This window comes from Glossina fuscipes, unplaced genomic scaffold (assembly GCF_014805625.2).
Source record: "Glossina fuscipes isolate IAEA_lab_2018 unplaced genomic scaffold, Yale_Gfus_2 60803, whole genome shotgun sequence".
Classification (NCBI taxonomy): Eukaryota; Metazoa; Arthropoda; class Insecta; order Diptera; family Glossinidae; genus Glossina; species Glossina fuscipes.
In genome coordinates, this window is record NW_024003102.1 from 275,444 (window position 1) to 299,366 (window position 23,923).

Consider the following 23,923-nt stretch of genomic DNA (forward strand, 5'->3'; position numbering starts at 1 on the left):
AAGTTTATCAACTCTGATGATATTGAAACCTCAAATCTCTTTGTTGAATACTTCCGACGAAATTTTTTAACTGTTAATTTCGATTTAATTGTAAACTATCCGTATTCGATATTTCATTCGGTTTTGATTCCTAACTTGGTAAATTCAGAAAATTATGTTTTGAATGGTTTATGGTCTCTAAGATATAGTTCTGCGCTTGGTTCTGATGAGATTGCTTTATGTATACCTAAACCATGCTCTAACGAACTATATGATGTTATATCAAAGATTTATAATCAGTCCTTGAAATCAGGTGCTTTCCCTTTGTGTTGGAAGAGCAGATTCCTTATTCCGCTTCACAAAGCTGGAAACACACATCACGTTAAGAACTACAGTGTTGTATGTGTTGTCTAAATTGTTTGACCGCAATGTTGCTCAGTATTTAACGTTTGCTATCAAATCTTATATTTGTCCATCTCAGCAAAGCTGAAAGGAAAGGATTATCCACTCTTACGAATCCCTTAGAGTATGCGTGCCATGTTTTCAAGGTTTTTCTAGAGGCTCTCGTACCGATCTTAATAAAGCATTTGACGTAGTTAACCATAAATTATTGACCTTCAAACTCTTTGCCTCTGGCTTCCTTTCCTACACAGTGAAATGGATAAGCTCTTATCTTCATAACAAATCCTTGAGAGTTCTGTTTAACTTCATCACCTCAAATGAATTTCTCTTGACGTCTGGCGTCCCTTAAGGCCACGATTTACGACTCTTTGTATTTAAATTATACATTAATGATCTCCTTTCGGCGACTAAATCCAGCCGGATGTTAATGTACACTGACGATATTAAACTGTTTTCTTCCTTCTTCTCTTATTCAGTTAAATCTAAAAAAGTGGAAGAAGCTTTCTTTCTCAAGGACGAAGTCATTCAATATTTAGTATTTTTTATGATTTCTATTCGACTAAATTCATTTTAATCTGTATACTGAACTCTCTTCAATAAAGCTAGGTCGACGCTATATTTCATTAAACGATGGTCCAAAGAGCTTAAGTATCTTTACATTACTAAAAGGCTTTATATATGTTTAGTTAGACCAATACATGAGCATGCCATTAGGAATTTGAAAAAATCTAAACGATATCTCGATCTCAATATCGGATTCTATTAATTCTATCCTTTTTCCGCCCAATTTGCTTATATCGTTTTTAAATTAACTTGCAGCCTCAACATATCACTATGATTTAGAGATTATCTAGATTTCTTTACTATTATTAATTGCCGAGCTTTTGCATGTTGCAACGGCTTAGAGCTTTACTCAAAAGCCGGTACTGTACTGTACTGTACTGGCCTCTATACTAAAAGTGTATATGCTTTTCTTTTTTTTTCTGTCTTATTTTTTTATACATGCATTTTATTCTTTTTATATGTTATGAAAATAAATAAATTAGGTAATGAAAATCTAATTTATGATAGGATTATAGAGAAAACGAACGATTGATTTACCACTGCCAATGGTAACTGGCCTTTACGTTAAAAGTCTTATTGTAGAAAAATTCGAAATTTTTGGTCCGACAGCCAGCCGATTTAGAGCATATTAATGGAAAAAATAAAAAACGGTGCAAAATATAACAGGTAGGACTAAGAAGTAGTTTGTAATATTTTATTAATTTATTTAATTGTTTAATTTTGGAATATAAATAATCTAATCTATATATAAAATATAAAATAGACGCCATGTAGAATAACTGAAACATGAAACATGTCAAATATATATGTGTAACCAAACAAAATTAATAAATATATAAATAAAGTAAGTAGATTAGATGAAGATAAATATAATAAACTACAATATAATTTTCGTTTAAATAATAAAAATTTATAAAAATATTTTTTGAGATGAAAATTTTCACTGAAAATTGTCGAAGCATTTAGCGAACATAAAATCTAGAATTCCTCAATAAGAAATAAAGGGGGAAGTGAAAAACCACGTTTGTAACATACATATATAGTGTTTGGTTTTTTTCGTACGTACACACATAAACGAATACTATCCCGCTTGTTCACTTAAAAACAAAGAGTTACATATGCTTTTGGCTTGTAAACGTTTGAGAAAATGCAGCGTCCTATCGAGAAACTACTAACAGAATTTTTGCACTTACAAATAGTGAGATTGAAAGAACAAGCTGTCAAATAGCTGCTAATTAACATAGTTAATACCGTTATTCATAACGGAAACACAAAATATCTATAATAATCTCTTTATTCGAATTTGAAGCAAAACATCTATACATTTCGTTGTCTCTGATGCAGTCTTGTGCAAATCACCATGGAAGCATTCACAGTTGTGGAGCGCAAAGTAATAATTAAAATTTGTTGCAACAGTAATGAATCTATTCGAACTACGTTTCGCATATTTATGGTAAACGTAAGCCATCTACTATGAGCAATATATATGAACAAATGGAATCAAATAGTACTATTTGCGACAAACATTATTGATGATTCTTTGTGCGATGAATTAGTTCATTTAGATTTGGACGACATGAGCTTTCAGTAGAAAGGTACGTCATGGCATAAATTTCATAAAACTGTTAGCTCTTTTGGGGTTTAATGACCGTGCAATCTTCAAAAATGTCGATGTGAACCGGTCGTCAGGATCGCGCGATTTAACTCTATTTGACCTTTCCCTTTAAGGCTATGTTAAGCCATCGACTTACTCCAATGAACCACTATTCGCAGTGACCTTAGTTTCCACGATCATTCATCTTATAGGTGAAATAAGAATTTCCAAAATTGAATTTCCATACAAACACTTTAGGCGGTCATTTACGTGAAACCATTATTAAATATAACTACCGTGAACTAATAAGTAGAATAGGAAAAATCATAACGTAGATTTTAGCAACGAACCCCTTAACGGGGCATCCATATAAGAACTTGCTAACTGATAGTGCTAAATATGGTTAGTTTAATTTTTGGAATCTTAAAAATTAATTTACGACATTGCCAAGACGCACACATAAACGGTGAGCAGATTTGATCGTGGGTATATGTAAAAAGTCTGATATTGAGATATTATCTACATCATCTTTAGGAGATACAGATATGATTTAGATTTTTGAAAGGCTCATAGTTATGTTTTTATGAGTTGAGTATTATAGTAATCTAAGGACTGGCTAGAAACATTGAAGTTTCTCTCTCTTGACAAAGCCGGCATAAACCTACTTTCCTCTAGTGAAAGTAAGTTCAAAAGTGGTACTTCATTTTCGTAGGATAACAAAGTCACTACCCAATTCCAACTCAAATTTCTGAGATTAAACTGAATCTGGTGAATCAGCATAACGCCTGTGAAAAAGACCAAATGGTAGAGTCGTTTTGAAGTATTGGTATTACGAAGCTCAAGTATAGTTTTTTTGTAACGCATGGTCCGCCGACCTTTCTTGAGTTCCGTTTAACAGAATCTAGCGGTGACCTCGCCTTATTTATTAAGAGCTCCATATGCAGATTAAAATCTAGTCTTTTGTCCAAAAAAACCTTCTTACATATTTTGAGGTATAATGTTCTAAAACTAAATAAGTAACATACGATCAAATTATATAGATCAAATCAAAAGAGGTAAAGAAAAATAACGGTTTAATATCATCGCCATACATTAAAATATGCTGTGACCGATTATCGATGTACAGAACGATAGAACGTTGTCTCCTTGAAGGACGCGTGTCGCCACAGGAAATTCATCAGAAGTAATGGAGTTGAAAAGAACTTTAAGAAGACGAGAGATTATCTATTTTAACAAGATAACAAAAAATCGGATGATTCACGTTTAAAAACCAGTAACTTATAATTGATCGATCTTTTGCTTTGCTAAAGTCCTCATATACAACATTCGTTTGCGAGTCACTAGGAAATACCTGGAAAACATTATAAGCATTGTCTAAAAATATAATTGTAGTTTATCCTCTTTTAAAAAAGCGTCGATTAATTTGCTTAAAAAATCTTGGGAAAAAACTCAATTCGCAAATTTCATCAACATCAGGAAAAATTGAGAAAACAAAAAAAAAATAAAAAGAAAGCCAGCTGCAATGGATTTTTATACCAACTTTTATATTCGTTTTGTTAAACGTTTTTAGTATTTGTGGTAAAGATTCTGACCTTACCGAAAATAAAGATATCGCCTACAAGTTTGCAAAAAAATTTGGAATTGAGCTAAAATTTGCAGAGGGCCTACACGCCTACACGCGTCTACCACAAAAATTTTTTTTTCGAAAATAGAGGAAATCAACTGCGCCCGCTTCACGTTACAGAGCATAAGAATTTTGTTCTTTTTGTCTTTTTTTGAGATAAGCGGTGATGGATATAAAATTTTCAGTCCCGGCCGAAATTAATTTTCTTACTTGTTCTTATTTTGTTATTACTTCTGACCCTGAGCAGTGAAAGAAGACATTTTGGCGGCATTCGCGCGATTGATACGAGAGAAGTACTCCGTCCGTTGGTGTCATCAACTTTGTTGGCGTTAAAAGAACATTGTTTTTTTGCTGACAGACAGGGATGAAGCGCTCAGTGTCATTAAGATATTTAATGACGAGAGGTTTACAAGCGTCACTGTTACATGCAAAGAACAACGATCACAAGCCACGTTATATATTGGCCCCTTACGATTTTAAGACAAAGTACAACAGTTTGCATAGCGACGTACATTAAACATCACATTTTGAAATCTATAAGGCAATGTGCTGAATTTTTTATCTTAGATGAACATGTATTGGTCCGCACACAAATCGTATTAAAGCCTCCGCTGCGCCTTCTGCCGGGATATGACCAGCACAAAATTTCAAAAGGTCCACGTGTGCATTCGCAGCTCATATTTCGAAGGACCTTTTTCACCTACCGAACAGGAATCGAAGCAACCACAACCTGGACCTTTTTTAAAGAGACATGGTGTATATAAACAAACCAACTTAACGGAGCGGCGGTTGCTGTGTGCCAAATATATGTGGTTAGTGACTATGGGTTAATATTCTAACTTAAGACAGAAATTTGTTATTAAAGTTAAACAACTAAAATTTGATACGACGAATTACTTTAAATAGTGTTTTTGATAGAATTTAGTAAACGTTTTTTTTTCGGCTTAGTGCGAATGACGAGAGAAACGTGTTCAGGCCGCGGCTTCTAACCGTTTTTCCGTTAAAATTAGAGATCAACTCCGTCTCGAATAACTTGGTTTGAGTAGAGGAGGATTCAATAAAAGTGAGAACTTTTTTCAATAGCGCACTTACTCCGCCGGCTCTTCTGTCCCGTCTGTCGCATGGAATACCGTTGAAGTGAGTGGCAAAATCTAATGCTATCTGATACCCAATACACTGAAATTAAGCAAATATCAACATTATTATTGACCAAATAATTAAATAAATGATTCAATACATCTATTATGAACATTTAAGAGTTCAAATTGCTAGAATTACATTTTCCTAACTTAGTAATAGTATGAAAAGTGAGTCCTGTTGTTTCTTGTTCAGAGAAACGGCGTTTTTCTTGTGAGCAACGTAATAGCGTTTACGTTGTTATAGTTGTATTTGAGTTGTTAATTATGAGAATACATCGGCGCATCGTTAGGTAAGTAAGAAGATAAATATAGTTTCCTATTTTGTATTTGCTTCTGATTTAAACAAGCTCAGTAAGATATATTAGATACAGGAATCTTATTTATACTAGAGTTTAGTTTAATCAGCTTAGATATTTGTAGAAGTAAGGTATCGGCCGCTTTATTAGGAAAGGTTCCGTAAAAAGTTTGATAATCTATGTTACAATTGGCGCGACGACATTTATTTTGTATCCACATTCATAGGTTGAATATCTTGCAACACAATTTGCGCACCTGGTTTTAACGCAATAAATAAAATAAATTTACCATGACCGCACTTTTGTGAATCATGACTGTGAATCATTAAATTGAACCACTCTATTTTTAATTTTCTTTTGACTAATTTTCTTTTCATATTCTCATCTTGCAATGATTTTAAATGGAACTCCGCGTTCTCGGTTTAAGTCAGCCGTGTCTCAAAACTCAAAATGATCAGTATTGACATATGGATGTCGTACTCCCTAATGAAATTTTTAGATTGCTTACACAGCATATCACACGACGAGATTTTAGAATTTCCATCATTGGTAATTTTGTCTTCAAACGCAAACAGAACTGTTTTAAGAAAGTAATCTGCAATTGACTTTTGACTTTCTTAACGGTGTTTGAGTTATCGCAAACAATTGTTGAACACTTTGAAATTTTTTGCACATTATTAAATGCCAGTAATATGTGCACAAAAGCAGCATTTTAGATTACTTTAACTTGACGCTACAGAAATTTTAACGTTCACATGTCTCAAATGATTTTTGCTCTTTTTTATATGCAAACTACATAACCGTAGCCGCTACAACATAAGCTATTTTAGAGATGCTTTGGGAAGAAAACTTAAAGGACACTTTAAAAAAAAACAAAATAAAAAAATCATTATTATTATTAATTTAAAATTTCGTAGGTGTTGGTCTTGACCACAGAAATTAATTTATTTAATTTCCTCAATAATTTGGAGAGTCTCTTTCGCCGTCCGTGTAAATCGTCTTTTACATTAACTACATTTTTTATTTTTCAATATTCAATATTCACACTATTTCATGGCAGATGCTGACAGATAATTCATATATATTTCGTACATTTGTAGATTAAGTTTCGGAATTATAAAATAAGCAAGGATCCGAACACTTTAGAACATTGCTAGGTACAACATACGATACATACACAACGCCCACATGTATGCATACAATGAAAACTAAAATATAATTTTTTATAGTATAAATTTATTGTTAGTAAAGAGGTAGGAAAATAATAATTTTTAAAAGAAAAAATATTAGGTTTACTGACACCGAAGTACCAAACGTAAATGTCCAAATACAGATTAATGAAAAATTGCCGATTATATTGCTTCTGCTTATACATGTAATTCATTTTAATGCAAGCGTAGCCATAAGCGTTTCTACTGCAATGTAAACACACAGGGTTAAGAGAGTACTTGAAGATAACCAAAGAGCAGCCCCTTACCAAAAGGGACAGGAGACGAGAGACGGCTGAAAAGACTAAACAACCATATAATTCTTCTACAATATGACGAGTAGGCGCCGGCCCCTATGTAAGTAGTTTCGACTTCCAATATGGGAATGGGAACGTGGGAGAGAAATATCCGCATTAAACCTATGGGTGGACAGCAAGATCAAGCTCGGTAAACTTTTGGCTATGGTATACTGGGTAGAGAATACAAATAGACGCTATCAAGATGGTGTAGGCAGTATTCCGTTATCTGAGCAAGCAGAAGTTACATCCGTGTAAAATGACTTTCACGTTAACGCTGTCCAGAAGGTCAGCCAAACTCATTCGAAGCACAGAGAAGGACAATAATCTCATAAGGGAAGTCTACACAAAGCAACGCAAATAGCGAAGAAAAGTAAGAAAAAGCGCTCAAGCAACCGTGATCGTAGCAGGCTCAAATAAAAAGCAGTTTCACGCGGTCATTTTGAAAAAAGTGCAACAGAGGCAGTACTAAAAAACTTGAGCGAAGTGTTACTAATACATGCGGAAGACAGAAGAAACACTTTAATCATCGGGCTATAACGAGAAGAAGAGTATGTATGGTAAGAACGCATTGTGAATTTAAAGTCATTGCATTAACATATTAATTTCACTGAAAGCTTTTACATATTCTTTATTGAAGCGGAATACCGCATCCTTAAGTCATAACTGATTTAATAGACGTATTAGCTTGGAGAAAAAGAAATCCATTATTTTTTCGGTAAATGGCTGCACTGATAGATTTATCGTAAAGTATCGATCAAACAATTTCAGATTTAAGCTCGTTGGAAAGCTGACATTTCGCAGTAAAAAAAATTCTTTTGCTTTTTTTTTTGTTGGCCAAACACTAAATTCTGATCTCTACTGTCAATAGCTGGACCGTTTGAAGATAGCGATTGACCAGAAACGGCCAGAATTGGCCAACAGGAGAGGTGTCGTGTTCCACCAGGACAACGCTAGGCCACACACATCTACAGTGACTCGCCAGAAACTTCGGGAGCTTGGTTGGGAAGTTTTAATGCATCTGCCATACAGTCTGGACTTGGCACCAAGCGATTATCATCTTTTTCTTGCATTGCAAAATTTCTTTAATGATAAAAAATTGGAATCTAGGGAGGATTGTGAAAATCGACTACTAGAGTTTTTTTGCAAATAGAGACCAGGACTTCTATGAGAGAGGCATTTTGAAGTTACCTTTAAAATGGCAACAAATCATACAACAAAACGGTGCATATTTGATCCAAATCGGCCAATCCGAAGCATGTTAAATAAAGTCCTGAAGTTCATAGAAAAATAATGGATTTCTTTTTCCCCAAACTAATATTATCTGACTTAGATCTATGATGAATCGACCATACAAATTGAGTAGGCCTGAGAATATACGTACCCTCCATAGCATCAATTTTACTTTACAATTTGTAAACACTACTCAATATAACCTCGGAGGAATTCTAACCTATTCATACTTACTTGCTGTTTGCTTAAACAAAACATATGACATAAAATTAGTTCATGAACTTTCGCCCACTTTACTGGTATATTCTCCATGCCAAATGCCGTCCGAGCTGACTAATATAACTCCATGTCGGCATTCTATGTCAGTAAATGACGCTCACCAGGGTATATTTCCAATTGCAGATATGCTTTCGGTAGATCCATTTTCGAAAATTTGTTTTCTATAGCCAGCCATGAAGGCAATTCGTCTATTGTTCATAATGGCCACATCTGCCAGCAAGGATGGTTTTAATGCACCTTTATAGTCGTCAAATATTCTGATTGCGTCGTTTATTTTGGTAAAACTACAATAGACGGGGGCCATCAAAACTGATTCACTTATTTTAAAATACCCCCTTCTACGCGATTGTGTGGTCCATTTCTTAAGGAACCTAACACTCGAAAAGAACGCGCCTAAATTTTGCAAATTTAACTGCCAGCTTTGATTTCAAATGTAGCCTGGATTGACAAAGTTCAATTTGAAAATAACCTCGAAAATATCCTAGTTGGATTTTATCGGCCTGTTAGACTTTTATTTTTCAGCAGTTATATTAAATCCGTCGTTTTTCTAGTAAATTCATATTCTTCTTCTTATATTAAAAAATGAGTGGTCGATTTAAGGTCAGTACACCTCCGCAGAAGGACTAGTAAACATCTAATATACAACATATACGTCTTATTCCAGTTAATGCAAAGTTGTGCAAATACGGGCGGTTGATAAGGGGTATTGAGCTGATTGCAAGGGGGATAATCCGTAGACCTCTCTCTCTCAGGCAAAAGGGAAGCAGCAGGTTAGGGACTCAGATGAAGTTGCAGAAAAAACGATAAAGAATGCATTTTCATTGTCAAATCGAGGCTAAGAATGCGAACGCATTAGGCTGTTAATTTTAAGATTGGGTGGGTAACCCCATTAGATGGCTCCGATCCCCAGAGATCGCGCACATAGCAAATCAATGCACATTGCCAAAAAACAGTTCTGATCTGCTGAAAACAAAAAAAATCGTGCAAGACGGGGCCCATATTATAGGCGTAGTAATGAAATAAACCCACTAAGAAACTGCCTAAGATCCAGAAAAAATGTGCAGCAATTTGAGATGAAACAGAATGTAGGTATTTTCTTAACTACACATAAGAACATTCACAACAACTCAAAGACGGTGATGAAAATGTACAAGAAAAAACTTCGATCGCACATGCTTAAGAGGTGGATATTAACACTTGGCGAACGGCATATTCTATCAAGTTCCGACAAACTATGTCAACTCTGTCCCCATAGAGGCTGCTCCATGCTGTTGTAGATATTAAAGACAGAACAGATAACCGAACCCTAGTAATCACTACGGGACAGTTGCTGGGTGGTAGCAGAAAAAGTTAAAGATAAAAGATCTTGACTTCAAGGGCACACCAAAATATGCCCCAGAAGATCGCGATCCAAAAGAGACTCACGAGCATCGTTAGAATGTTTCAACAAGGCCCGGAAGAAAGGGCAAAGTCGTAAAGCGATCACTCGATAGGGGTGCCCTTGCGGAAAGCCAGTACGCTTTTAGAAAATTGCGGTCCCCACTACCATTTTGGTGTGCGAGGTCGATAACCGTGTAGAAGGTTGCAAGGTTGCAACAGGCGTTCCAGAAGAGTTTGTCTTATGTCCACTACTCAGGAAGATTATGCGCGACGATCAAGATGCCAATGCCGCTTGGCATCGACGTTGAGGCGGCTAATACGAAGGGAGCAACACACCGCAAACTTATCTACACAGGTTCGGATATTACAGCTCAGCAGCATATCCGAAGTGTGAAGACTCAGAAGAGGATACTAAACACGTAATGTTTAATTATCCAAGATTTGCAGCTTGTGATTGGTTTTGATGGCGCTCCCACGAGATGTTCAAGGGTATGATCGGCAACCCTGGGGTATGGTAAACGAAAGCAGTTTTTGTTTGAGACAAACAGCAGTTTTTGTTTAAGACTCTATTTTTGATATGGGGAAAAAACTATACAATAAATTACGTGTATTCACTGGTCATTGCAGATTGTTCGATATTGATGGCTTTCAACGTAATTGAAAATTGACATCGACTTTCGTTCATATGGAAAAGGTTAAACCGGTCGCACTTTGAAGTTTCCAAACCTCAGAATAGAAAAAGGTCGTAAAAGATAGCAAAATCAATTTGATGTTTGCTAGCGATTACTTACGGCTTGTTTCTTTGCGTTTCTTCAGACTAGAGATGTCAATTGTAATACACTCATGTACTTATATTTTAATCTATTACCTAAGCTAATTGTTTTTTTAATAAATCAAATATTTTGCTGTCTTCTGCTAGTTTTCTTCCATATTTTCTTGCTTATCATCCTTAAATTTCCTTTTCCTACTTCTCTCTTTCCTTTGTAATAACACTTGGTCTTTGTTTATTATTGGCTTATTATTTTTATCCATAAAGCCTAAACTTTAGGTCATTTGCAAATTGTGCATAAGTTATATAGAATTGAAATAATTGTATGTAGAGTTGCACTAGTGCTTTGTATTCCACACAAAGTGAGACAAAATCCTCGCTACTTTAAATTCCGGGATACTGACGGTCGATAATTACAACACAGAATACCCTGGGATCAGAGCATGGGAATCAAACTCGCAGCAAGATTGAACTTATCACACACAAATCAATCGGATAGTACTAAGAAACTTTATGAACCATGCGAGCTCCCCTTTGGCCTAAGGTGCTTTTTTTTTCTTTCACGTGAACTGTTTTTATAGTATATTAAGCAACAAAGTAAATATGTAAAAACGATTGCTAAAGTTCAGTTAATTTAATGAGTATATTGGCCCAAACCGACTGGACACCTTTTAGTTATAGCTTAGCTATAAAAAGCAATTACGAAGTGAATCGTGTTGCATAAATCAAGTGTAAAAACTATTTGTTTAACTTATTTTATAAGCAACATACGATCTAATAAGTGAATATATTGGATTATGTATAAAGAAAAAGTTTTGAGTCTACATTAACCAAAGTTATCTTGTTTCCACGTTATTGTTGACATCGGGCGCCTTCAGATAAGTTTAATCTAAGGAGAGATCTATAAAAATTGCATTTTAATATGTCAAGCAAATTCAACAGCAGACAATAAAGAAGACATATTTATTTTACAAAATGAAGTGTATTTCTTTGAACATAAATAATATATAAAAATATATAAATATTCCTTTTTACTAGGTAGTAATGTAATTTACTAGTTTAAATATAAGTTGGCCAAAACACTTAAATCGTGGGGTAGGTAAATAGCGAAGAGAATTTCGTATTCCTCTGAACTGATATTTTTTTAATTTTTGAAAATAAATTATTTAATCTTGATATTGTTTTCATGATATGTGCTTACCTGTATAATAAGGAGATAGGGTCTGATCCTGTAAACTTTGATCTATTTTTATGTCTTGCATATTTATTGGCACTAAAGGAGTGAGAGTATTACCTCCTGGTAAGAGGAAAGACGTTAATAAACAAAACATATAAGAAATCATACTTTTTAATGAAATAGCAATGAAAAATAAAAGCAAAAAATTAAGTTATAAAATATAAAAAGTTTCTATTTCGTCTCCGAGCAAGACTTGGATACCCATTACCTGCCATATTTTAAGTTTATGCTCAGAGTATCGCAGTGTTGAAGAAATGCATATGTAATAAAACTGGTAAATTACAGGTAAAAATATGTGCTTAGTGGTTGTGAATTGCGGGTGCTTTATTAAGCCACTTCAAGTCAGTTTGGTATCAAACATTGACGAAGACATATCCAATATGTGTCATTCTAATTATTAAAGGAAAAATGCTTTTTTAGTTTTGTAAGTCTTAGAAATGGTCACTGAGGAAGATTGCGGACAGCACTCGTTTCATCAATGAATCAGTTTTCATTATATTTAAAAATAAAATTACTATTAGGACTAGTATTACTTAAAGTCTTTATTTAATTTGTTAATTCTACATGTTCAGTCTATGATATCTACAGCAAGACGCCATCGTATATTTTGCATTCCCTGTGATTTCCCTTTTTCGCTTCGATTACATGCAGTAGTCCACTTTATATCCACGTATTACATTAATCAAAGAATAAAGACTAAGTTTTTTTATTGATAGGATTTTATAAATCCCTGCCGCTCACAATTTTGTACAATTTGTGAGCTTTGTGATAATGCACATTTCCGTACTGCTTGGTTGCTTAGACTTTTGATCAGAAATTCAAGTCATACCCTTTCTCAACCGCCTCATTTATTTAATCGGGGTTTGTGTGTTTTTTGGCTGTTTTCGAAGCTCAAAATACCGATTCGGAGAAATTGTTCTGAAAAGAGTAATATCTCAATATGAAATTTGACGCAGCCTTTACTGGCAGCACTCTTCATGTTAAGGCGCATTTTCTGAGATAAGTAAGGATTAGAACTAAGATTTCGTAAACTTTTTTATTTTAGTGCTAGGCTAGAAGATTAGGACTGTATTGAACATGAATTTATTTCCCCTTAGCCAAGAAATATTCGCATCGTGGTTTATTTAGCACAAGCCTTTTGTGGCTTCATAATACGTATAATTTAAACATTTACATTAAAACACATGATGTAACATACATGTAACAGCAACAGTGAACCAAATTGAACTATTTTTAATTTGAGCTACAATAAACAAACACACTACCGTAATAGTGAAACCTGGAGTTTTTATCGTATCATATTTACAGCACATGAACAAAAAAAATTTCTTATTTTAGAGATAATTTTGGCTATTAATTTAAAAATATTCTCAAGTATTTATAAATGTCCATTAATAAACACGTAGAATTGAGGTTTACGTTTATAAAAGTTATTTATTTTAAATTAGATACTTTTTGTCGCAAGTTCCTAAACTTTCATAAATGTGCATTAATAAACACATTAAATTAAGGTTTATATTTATAAAAGTTATTGCTTTCAAATTAATTATTTCTTGTTTAAGTTATAAATAATTTGAATGAAGCAGACCTACTGTTATTTCATCAGTAAATCAAGCAGCATTTACATTTTGTGTACAGTTGTTCATTGTTATTTGTTCAAGAGCATGCAGAATAAATTAAATTCAATTAGTATACTTTTCCTTCATAATAAAGAAGAGTGCACAACATTAAAGAACTGAAAAATAAAATCTGTAAGTTGATACAAAAATCATCGCAGGTCAAAGCAGGGAAGGAAATATGTATTACGACAAGAGTTGATAGAAAAGTGAATTATATAAAAGGGTAATCACATTAGCACAGCATTAAAAATTGTCCAATACTTCCGATTGTTAGCCTGCTTCGTAAGAACAGAAGGCTAGAAAAACCAAAGAAAAGGATAGGACACACCCTCTCTCTCTTTTGGTATGTTATTGTGTACCAGCATATGCATTTGTCAATGTCTGTAAACTGCACGTTCGTTAATTATCGTACCAAAGTGATAATATAACAAAAAGTTTAAATTTAAACATCTTTTATAAATGAAAAAAATTTAAAAAAATCCTTTTGAATTTGTATTGGTAGAGGATTTGAAATGCGACTAAAGTTCATAAATACGTTATCAAACACACAAGGAAGCAATATTAAAGAAGATGACGATTTAGTGCAATGTTATAGAAATTATACAAAATGTTAATGTGATAAATCATCTGTGGTTTAAGATATTTTTAAATAAAATCAAATGTATTTGAGATATTTTTCTGACAATGGTCTTCGCTACGTGTGAAATCTTCCTTTCCGACATAGCTCGCGAAATCTTCTTTTCTGCACAAACCGATGTGGTATTTTGTGCTCATGTATCTCTCCGAAAAAAACATGTACTTAGTGACTACATATTATTTGTTTTTTTAGTAGATATAAAAATGTGCGCTCGTTTTAAATATTTATAATTTCATGAACACATGTTTTAAAGTTTCTTCCGTTTACTCAATGAGTTCATTACTTTGTACATTAGAATTCAACCCTCAATTGTTTTCGGTCATATTTCCGACGATAGTTTCGTTGCTATATGCATTAGGCCGCTCTAAATCCAATTTGTTTCGACGGTCTTGAAAAAATTTGAAACCCGAAAATCTTTAAAAAAACTAAAGAGGAAACTTTTATGATGTTATAGTGCCTCTTTAAAATAAATCCTCAACATGTTATATAAAGAAGTACGGAAACTAAATGCAGTAATGGCGGAATCTTTTGTACTCACGGCCTTTTTCTTGAAGAAAAAACCACGAAAGTAAATAAAATTTTAATACTATCTACTCTACAATATTGGATGGGCTTGACCGATTTGTATCCGGTTTGGTACAAATTGCATCGAATGCACATCGACATTTAGATCATTATGTCTATTTGAGGATATCAGTAATGGGCAAAAAATCAAATCCATTCTTTGGTGGTAAGTAAACTTCTTACGAGCGCGCAGAAGCTATTGATCATAATCCATCCGCGGCGCACAACCCTGATTAAAAAAGTAGAGTAGTCACCTTCAAATATACTTAGCCACTTCCTATTCTCGGAACTATAGCATTAATCGTTTAATGCAATCCGTGACTGGAAATTTTTCTCAAGTACTAAAATTTAAAGAGACCTGCTGCTCGCCATTTGCTTTTAAAAATATCTGAAGAAGGGAATCTTAAAACTCGATATTGTATCTGTATTTGGCTAGTCTGTAAGCAGTAAAGATTAAGGCGTAAATAATATAAAATCTGATACATACTACAAAATCTCTTCAATACTCTTGTGTCACTGATCAACTTATCAATACGTCTCAATCTGGATGGGACGTTATCCTATTGAAATCCATTAGTTTTAATTATAGAATTATATATTGCATTTAACTTCTTTTGTGCATTAACAAAACAAATCCTTATAATCTAAAGCAAATTGTGCGACTTAATTTTCCTCATATTCTCATATTGAACGTTTAGTGTATTTTACATTTACTTCAAAGTATTCATTAAAAATTTCAAATTACCAGTTTATACTTATGCAATAATCCATAAAGTACCCTACTGTATTTTTTCTATGTATGTTTATTGACAAATATTTCAAAGAAGAATACGCACGTTATTGTGTTTTCGAATTATTGAAAAAATCTGTCAATTTTGTATAATCAAAAAAATAAGTCATGTCAAAGTTTACTCGTTACTTATAAGCCACCAACAACTATATGTCCGTGTAAATTGCATGGAGATATCGATGTGTGTATTTTTACGTTTTGAAATGGATACAGCAAGAGAAAAAGTAGGTTTATTGTGGTGCGAATACTTTATACTTACCATCTACATTCTATTTTTTGTTTGTAGGAAGGTCAACGGGTTGATCGGAAGTAATTTTTCTAATCAGTCTAAGTCGAACTCGAAGTGTACCGATCGTATACTGTTGATAAAAGCACATTGAAATTTTCTGGACAAATTATGTTTGTTGAGTTTCAACTTTTACTTTGGAAACCGTGGCAGTTCATACAAAAACAGACAGGAAATAGATAGATAGACCTTAAGTCGATCAAACATATTTTATGAATATATTTTACACAGTGCAAGAGACTATTAAAATGTATGTTAAATATCCGTCTATCGTTAACATGTACTATATAGAAATACGAACAAAAACTTGAAAAAGTGGACCAAACTCCATGGAAAAACTAACCAAGTTAACACATTCCCGTCCTTTGACAATACATTGAATTAAAATTACAGTACAATATTTTGAAGAACATATTTACCTCCAAACAACATTTACACTTTCAAAGCGAGCCAAATTGATTAGTTTAAGCATGCAGTCTGACTCATTTGTGGCTGCTTATATACAATTGAAAATAGTAACGATAAACAGATATTTAATATTTTTTTAATGTTTTCTTATATTGCATGAAAACAAAAGGATCGACATTTTTGGGTTTAGTGATGTGTTTTTCAAAATATTTCGAATGTTTTCAAATTTTCAGTAAAAAGAAGAGATATTATTAAAAATTAATTGAAAAGGCAATGAAATTGTTTTTTCATGTGGTTTTAAGTCCTTTATAACATTCTATTTGAAAGCCTTTAGGAAGTCAACAAAATTGCTTCTAGAGAGAGTCTTCAAGTTTAAATGTATCGCTCTTGTTCCCCAATTGCTTTAATAATCTGATAGGTTGTGACCTCATTGATATTGATTAATGGAGTAGTTAATAAAGTTTTTGTAAACCCTCACCTTTGCTAAATCTCTTCAAGATCACATAAAAGTGTTGCAAGTATCCACCCGTTAATTTTTTTTAAAATTTTTTTTCTAATTATTGTGAAAACAAAATTGAAATTTATAAATTTCTGATTAGAAATTAGAACACCACTTACAGAAAATCGTCAAGTCAATTTAACGTTTGCATATGACTACACCATGAGTTCCTCTCCGTGTGATATTGTTCACAATAAAATTACGGGTAGAATATTACTTGCACGATAACGTTCTTCAAAATTTGAAGGGCATTTGTACGTACTTTGGCGGTAAGGTTGTACGGAATGAATCAAACTGTTTGTTAAAAGTCTACTTATGTCAGAACGCTACAAAATACCTATGTTCCTTTAAGTACTTTCGTTAAACAAAAGACGATTATTTATTCCGATTTATTGTAATAACTTTTTTGAAGTAACCAAATTACGTAGAGAAATCCGGGCATCGACGTTGTTCTATAAATAAAGACACATTTTGCAATTTTTGTACGTATATTAATATAGCAACACTAAAATCTAAGAACGATAAATTTAAACACTTTTTGATTGAAAGGAAGAAGACCGGCTGAAAGAATATTATTAAAGTGCTGTGGTAGCGATGAAAAATGTGTTTAATTGAGTATAACTTAGACTTTGCAAGCAAGTCAAGTGACCATTTGCAGGAGTTAAAATATTCGAATACATATCATGCAAAACATACACAAACATGCTTTTCTAGTACGAATGTGTCGTTGGTGCTGTGTGTTTATTAGTATGTGCTATCTATCACTGGTTTAGTGCCTTCGTATGAAATACTTTTTTCTATTTTTATTTCCCGTCTACTTCAACTTACCAATAGAAGCACCAATTGCTGGGGTGTATAATGAACTTTGGGTTCCGGATATGCTGGTTATGCTGTCGTATAGCATGCTATCACTAACGTTGGCTGTGTGTGTGTGGGACGACACCGCTGCAGGAAAACCGCTGTGACTGTCGTAATAAGCAGCTACGCTACTACTATTTGTTGTTAAAGTACCTAACTCTGAAAGTATTTTATGTTCGTCTTTAATGCACCATTTTCCAGACCAGATCTGCAATAGAAAGCAAAAGCAAATCGGGAAAAATAATAAATAAGTAATATGGTCTACCTCTACAAAATAAATTCTGTTTCAAACTTGGTCATTTTAACATCTTGGGTCAACTTAACAATTGTTTAGTACCCTTCGGTTTCTTCTTATTTAAAAATTAAAAAAAGGTAGAAAAAAAAATACAAGCAACTACATAAACTGACGTCTGGTAAGACATGGAAATGTGTTCGACATACATGATCGTAATATACTTCTATGCAAAAATAAGTTGAGATTACATGAATGCAAAAAGTCGTCCCTGTTCTACCTTGGCTTTCTTAAAAAATTCACTTTTGCAGATGATGGTTCCGCCTAAGCAGTATATATATTTTTTTATTTTTGAAACGCATAAACCTAATTTTCTTTCTCATATTCTGACCTTCCATTGCCAACGTCGGCTAAAAAGAATAATTCAATCTTTTACATATTTCTATTTATTCCTCACTTGCACAAGTTTTTATTTCTACAGTTTTCTTATATATAAACGGATAAGCCCGAATATAAATTTCTATTCTATATTCCGCGAGTAAAACCGTGTACGTAAATATATAAATTAATTTTTACTTACGTTTGAATAGATTTGATCGCTGCTGTACGTTAAACGCTGACGTTTAATGTCTTCATCCACATGCATGTTTATATCACGGTTTTCATCCGAAATCAGCATTACTGAAATACATAAAACATTGAGATGAAATGAAAATGAGAGCAAGTGAATATAAGATCTGAAATTTAGTAACTAATTTCGTAGGTAATGCATAGGTGTAGATGTGGGAAGAACGTAATTTATTTATATAAGTTTGATTTTAAGCTTGAACTTAACTCTCATTATCTGCTAGTGGCATTTATTATCAAAAGCCCTTGGTAGCCAATCATGGCACTAGAGATTTTGTGAGAAAGTGTCATGCCATATAATTAATGAACTTATTAAGAAATAAAGGTACTTGATTACCATCATGACACATATATCGAATTTTGCTAAAGGGATTGGCTAGCAATTGATAGAAATAATTTTAAATCGAGCAATTAAGGCGGCAAATGATAATAATATACAAATTTTATAGCCTTAATTCTGCTCTTACGATCTTGGAAATTACAACAACAGAAAAATGGTTAATGAGTTAATTTTAAAATCCGACAATAAGCTGTACGTAAGTTAAGTGAAGCGTATTTAACTTTCGTCTCATTTTTCACTTGTTCACACTGGCTCAATGAAAATTTAATACGTCGCGTCAGAGATCATATTCAATGCGTGTTTGTTATGTGGAAGAAAGCACGTGTCACTTAAATGGATTTTGTTATAAATCAACAACCATCTCTCAAATTAGATGTCACAAATGTCAACGGAAAAACAATCACGTGCCCTAAAAAAGAATGGAGTGAAGAAAATGTAAAAATATGCCCACCCCTGTCCGAAGCAAACAGAATATATGCAAACTGCAACGTATTATGTACATGTATATGATATCCCCAAAAGTCCATTACTTCAGTTGTTTTGAGAGTGTCACTGCCATCTTTCTTTAAGTCCAATAGAGAGGTTGAGATTTTCAACAATTTTTCTTGTATTAGTTTTATCCTCAAAAACCATTTATAACGTCCTCTAGTTTTAATTTTAAATGTTCTCAATATAGTGCCTGATTTTAATGTAGGAAAAACAAAAGTAAGGCGTAGTGGACGTAACTGTAGAATAAGTAGATCTTGACTTTTGTTTTGCTAACATTGATCAATGATTCCCGGAACTGAAACATATATGTCGTCTAACATAAGAAATCTCTGCTATTTTTAGAATACACGAACCCTTGAACGATCTCTATTAAGTTTTAAGGCACTTTCAATGATTTTTGGATGGTTTACGACGATTTATGATCAGCGACGCTATCTTTGGTATTTACAAAATAATCGTGCCAATTACGATTAGAGCAGAAAATATCACAACAATCCTGAAAATATTGTCGGCAAACACGCAGGGAATTACCATCCTAAAGATTAAGCCAAGTATTTAGCACTTTGCATAAAAATTTGAGCCTGAGAAAGATGAGTACAGCGCTTAATAACAATAAAACAAATGCACCATGTCAAAGGTTAAATATTGCATTTCGAGATCTGGATCCCAGCGACTATCACTTATTTGAAAATTTCAAGAAGATGTTGTAGGAAAGAAACTTGACACCTGGCAGTTTTAACAAATGGTTCTATCGCATCGAAACGCTAGAGAATCTTTGGATATATAACTATAGACGTTATGTTCACAAACCAACGAAGGTTGTGAAGAAAATTTGTTGTCTTAGTGTTTGGAATTGTTAACCGATGTATTATTTCACTAAAATTTTTCCAGACAAACTTCAAGCTGTGATGTGAATAGGAACATTTTTTTTTCTTGTTTCAATTAATTATAGCGGTGATTCGTGTCAGACAATTGATGAAGTATTCGCTTGCGGATACCTTCTCGAATTTAAATATAATAACTTTTGAGAACCTTCGTAAAGCTGATAGGCAAAGCTGAGAGCAAAAAAGAAGCAACTATAATTTGTTTAAAGTTTAATTTTAAAACCTAAAATTGTTAGTTAATTGTCCGATAGGACATTTATGACAAAAAATCAAGCGATGTAGTGGTTGTCGACAAACAAAATTGATTTCATTGATAAAAATAGGGATATATTTGTTGTAATATTCAAATAACAAAGCTAAAAATTTCAAGTAAAAGCAAGTCACACAAACACTTGTTCAAACTGCCGAAGCTTGAATAACTCACGTCTAATCCCTATTTTTTATAACATTCTTTTACTTTTAAAAATAAAATTTTTCATAAAAATAAGCGTCTTTCATACTAGGCAAAAAAAATGTTGTAGGCGGTAAGTTAATGTAAAAACTGAAGTTGACTGGAGCTGTTATGCGCAGAAAATGTAGGCTACTGCTTTTCTCCCAGTAATCTTCAATATAAGTAATTTTACAGCCAGAAGCATTTCTATCAGTAGATCATATATGTATCCATTATAAAGACAGTTTTAAAAAAGCGTGGATGAAAGCAGAAACGAGGCCTCTTAGTCTCAGATTATAGACAAATCTTGTAGTCCGGTTGACGATTTGCTTAAGTCTACCCAAGTTACACCACGTAGTTGACTGGATTTAAGTTTATTATACAATTTTTTGATAAGTTTAGTATGTATGTATGTTAGATCAGGAGTGACACTAAGCTAACACCTCCATTGTTAAGATTATTTCTCATAACTTCAATGAGGGAAATCAAAATCATAGACGTACTGACCTACTGTTGAAATAGAACAGTAGTGTAGTAGTTTAATAGTACTGATAGTGGAAAAAGAGTCATTGATACCAGGCCAAAATTGCACGAATTGAAGTTTGACTCGTTGTTCCGTTAACCGTACACTTCAGATTTGGGATTAGCGACTATTATCTATTTACAAGTCCCAAAATGCTGCTCACAGAAAAAAGATGATTGTATGCTCCAAATTATCTTGAATTCTATAAAGTTCAAATTTTCTTTGTATGTTCCGCGGCTTTAAGATAAAAGTAGACTTTAAGACGTTCCAAAAGACCAACGTTGGGGCAAATTCTTAATGCGACGAATTACCTCGCCTATATTTAATTATAGTAAACGAACGCTAATACAATTTTACGTTTCGAGTGTTATATGGAACTGTTAAAGTCATCTTAATCGTCTTATTCTTATTCCTTTGAAAACTATAATACTTGCTCATTTTTTTCATAACAAACGATTGCCATGACGGATATTATACAAGCGATGATTTCTATTACTGCAGAGATGTTATCAATAATTTTATTACAGTTGTTGATTTTGACATTTGTGGTATGTATTTATATGTATTAAGCACACATGAAAGCCTTCATAGTAGAAAACGAGAAATAAGCAACGACCGGTACAATATTGGCAAAACTAAGGGTGGACGTATTAAACTTACCGCAATATCCTATTTGAAAAATTTGCTTTTTTCATTTATAGCTATCATTACACTATGTCCAGAGTGTTAAACTTGTTATAAAATATAATATATATATATATTTAATTGAAAAGGAGTTTGTCAAGAGGTTTGACAAAGAGATAGCACTTTTGTTTGGATCCGAATATTCACGACTTAGGTCTGAAGGTTCCTTAACACGCCTTATTTTACCAACCAACAACCGTATTGATTACATATCCATAACCTTATATTGTGTACAATAAGGATAAGCCTCTTATTTTTTATATGTATCACGATGGATATGCTAGATTCTATTCTTGCTTTCTAACACCCAGAACTACAAATTAGAGTCTCAAAAAACATATATATTCTTGTATATTTTCTTGTTTAAACAGAGGTTTCAATTTAGCTATGAAATAAAGACCTGAAACCGAATCGAAGTTAGCGGCCGCGTTAAAGTCGACATAGTATGGCCGCAACAAACTCAACTCGTAGTCCATGAGTGCTGTGAATCTACAGTTTTTGAAAGTTTAATGCAAAAATTGACATGACTACGTCAAAACGAAACTCTAGTTCATAATCCAAACTGGAGATTTTAGCGCAATGGGGAATTTGATTGGTCAACTAAGATTTCCGTAAGTTAAATTATACTTTAAAGATTTTGTATTACACTAAGGTTATGCGTATTAAAGTGAATTTTATTTTCTTACATCTTTCTGGCTGTTGATTAGTAAGCAACCAAGCTTCAATTAATTGTTTTTTTGTTTAGCAACATTTTTTGGTTTGAAATAAGCCATTTGGCACAATAAGTTTTCGTGCTGTTTGCCGAAAATGATTGCAACCACTTGTCGTTGTCAATAAATTTCATAATGGCTGTAATGCGAACGGATGGTTGGAAAGACTACCAATTACGCATTTTTTTGGCAGTGTCAGGGTAAAGTTACATTACATCTGTTGTCGTTCACGGTTTAAAGCACCAATGTTTGTGTATACATACGTGTGTGGCTGTTATTCAATTCATAATAAATAATTTTGACATTTATTCGGGGAATATAAATAAAGGAAAATACTCTTTCTGAAAGAAACAGACGGGCAAAGACATTATCATTAAAGGATGAAAACAGAGCTAAAAATGAGATGCAGCAACAACCCCCTTTAAGTGTGCTCCTTATTGTAGGGCTGTCTTTGACCACCATTTGTTAATGAAGCGAACTTAAGAGTTTCTGATTTTTCGTGTGTTCAGCGTAGTCGACATTCAACGCATATTTTTAAAAACCATAAAAGAATAAATCGAGATGTCAAACTTTGGTTTTTTAATGTTTGAATTTGCTTTGTTAGAGAAATTTTATAGAAATTTTTAATTTTCATACCATTGATGATATAATAATAATATAAGTGATAATAATAATACACTTAATAATAACAATATCCTTTTTAGCCTAAAGGGAAATAGTTCCTTCTTATAAAATTTTTTTCCTTCATCTTTTCAAGCTTATTGCACAATTCTTCGTAAGAGCTCTCGCTGTTTCCATTTTTCCATTGAAGGGTGACACTTCATCATTGATTTTCTCTCCATTTCCATTTTAACTGGACCTAACTTTTAAGCCAATCATCGAATTGGACCATCGAAATGTACGCCTTCTTTTTATATATGACAGTGTCTCTTTGAATGTACGTCTTCTTCTCATCTATTTCATAGTTGGTTACATTACGTTATTTCTCAACCCGGGCAGGATAAAACAATTTTTGTTTACAGGCGTGCGCACTGCATGAATTCATGTCTTCTCTCAAGTGTTTATTAAACATATGTCACAATTTTGTTTTGCATTTCGACGGTAGCACATTTTTTCACATTAGTTGCATCTTAAGTATTGCATAGTAGCATATTTTGATTACAATTGAATTTGACTTTGCCGATTTCTAACAGAGAATATAAACAGTACTGTAGGGCACTAAACAAAACTGTGACTCCTTCATTTTAAAGTGCCGCCTTTAAGCTATACGACACTGTATCTCGCTGAAACGTGCCCGATATGGTTTCATTGAACTTTTAAAGGGTGTAATTATGTGCCAAAAA

At 33.2% G+C, this 23,923-nt stretch overlaps 1 protein-coding gene across 2 annotated transcripts in view; it reads right to left on the bottom strand.

Annotated features, from left to right (window-relative positions):
• Positions 1–23,923, bottom strand: part of LOC119643437 (paired box protein Pax-6-like) — a 73,380-nt gene that overhangs the window by 16,402 nt on the left and 33,055 nt on the right. The window contains exons 5-7 of one of the 2 annotated variants that reach the window (XM_038042781.1): positions 18,474–18,574; positions 17,632–17,869; positions 11,965–12,060 (exon numbers count right to left, since the gene is read on the bottom strand). In XM_038042781.1, the coding sequence (XP_037898709.1) occupies positions 11,965–12,060; positions 17,632–17,869; positions 18,474–18,574 (435 nt within the window). The remainder of the gene's footprint in view (positions 1–11,964; positions 12,061–17,631; positions 17,870–18,473; positions 18,575–23,923) is intronic. The other variant, XM_038042782.1, reaches the window with a different exon arrangement.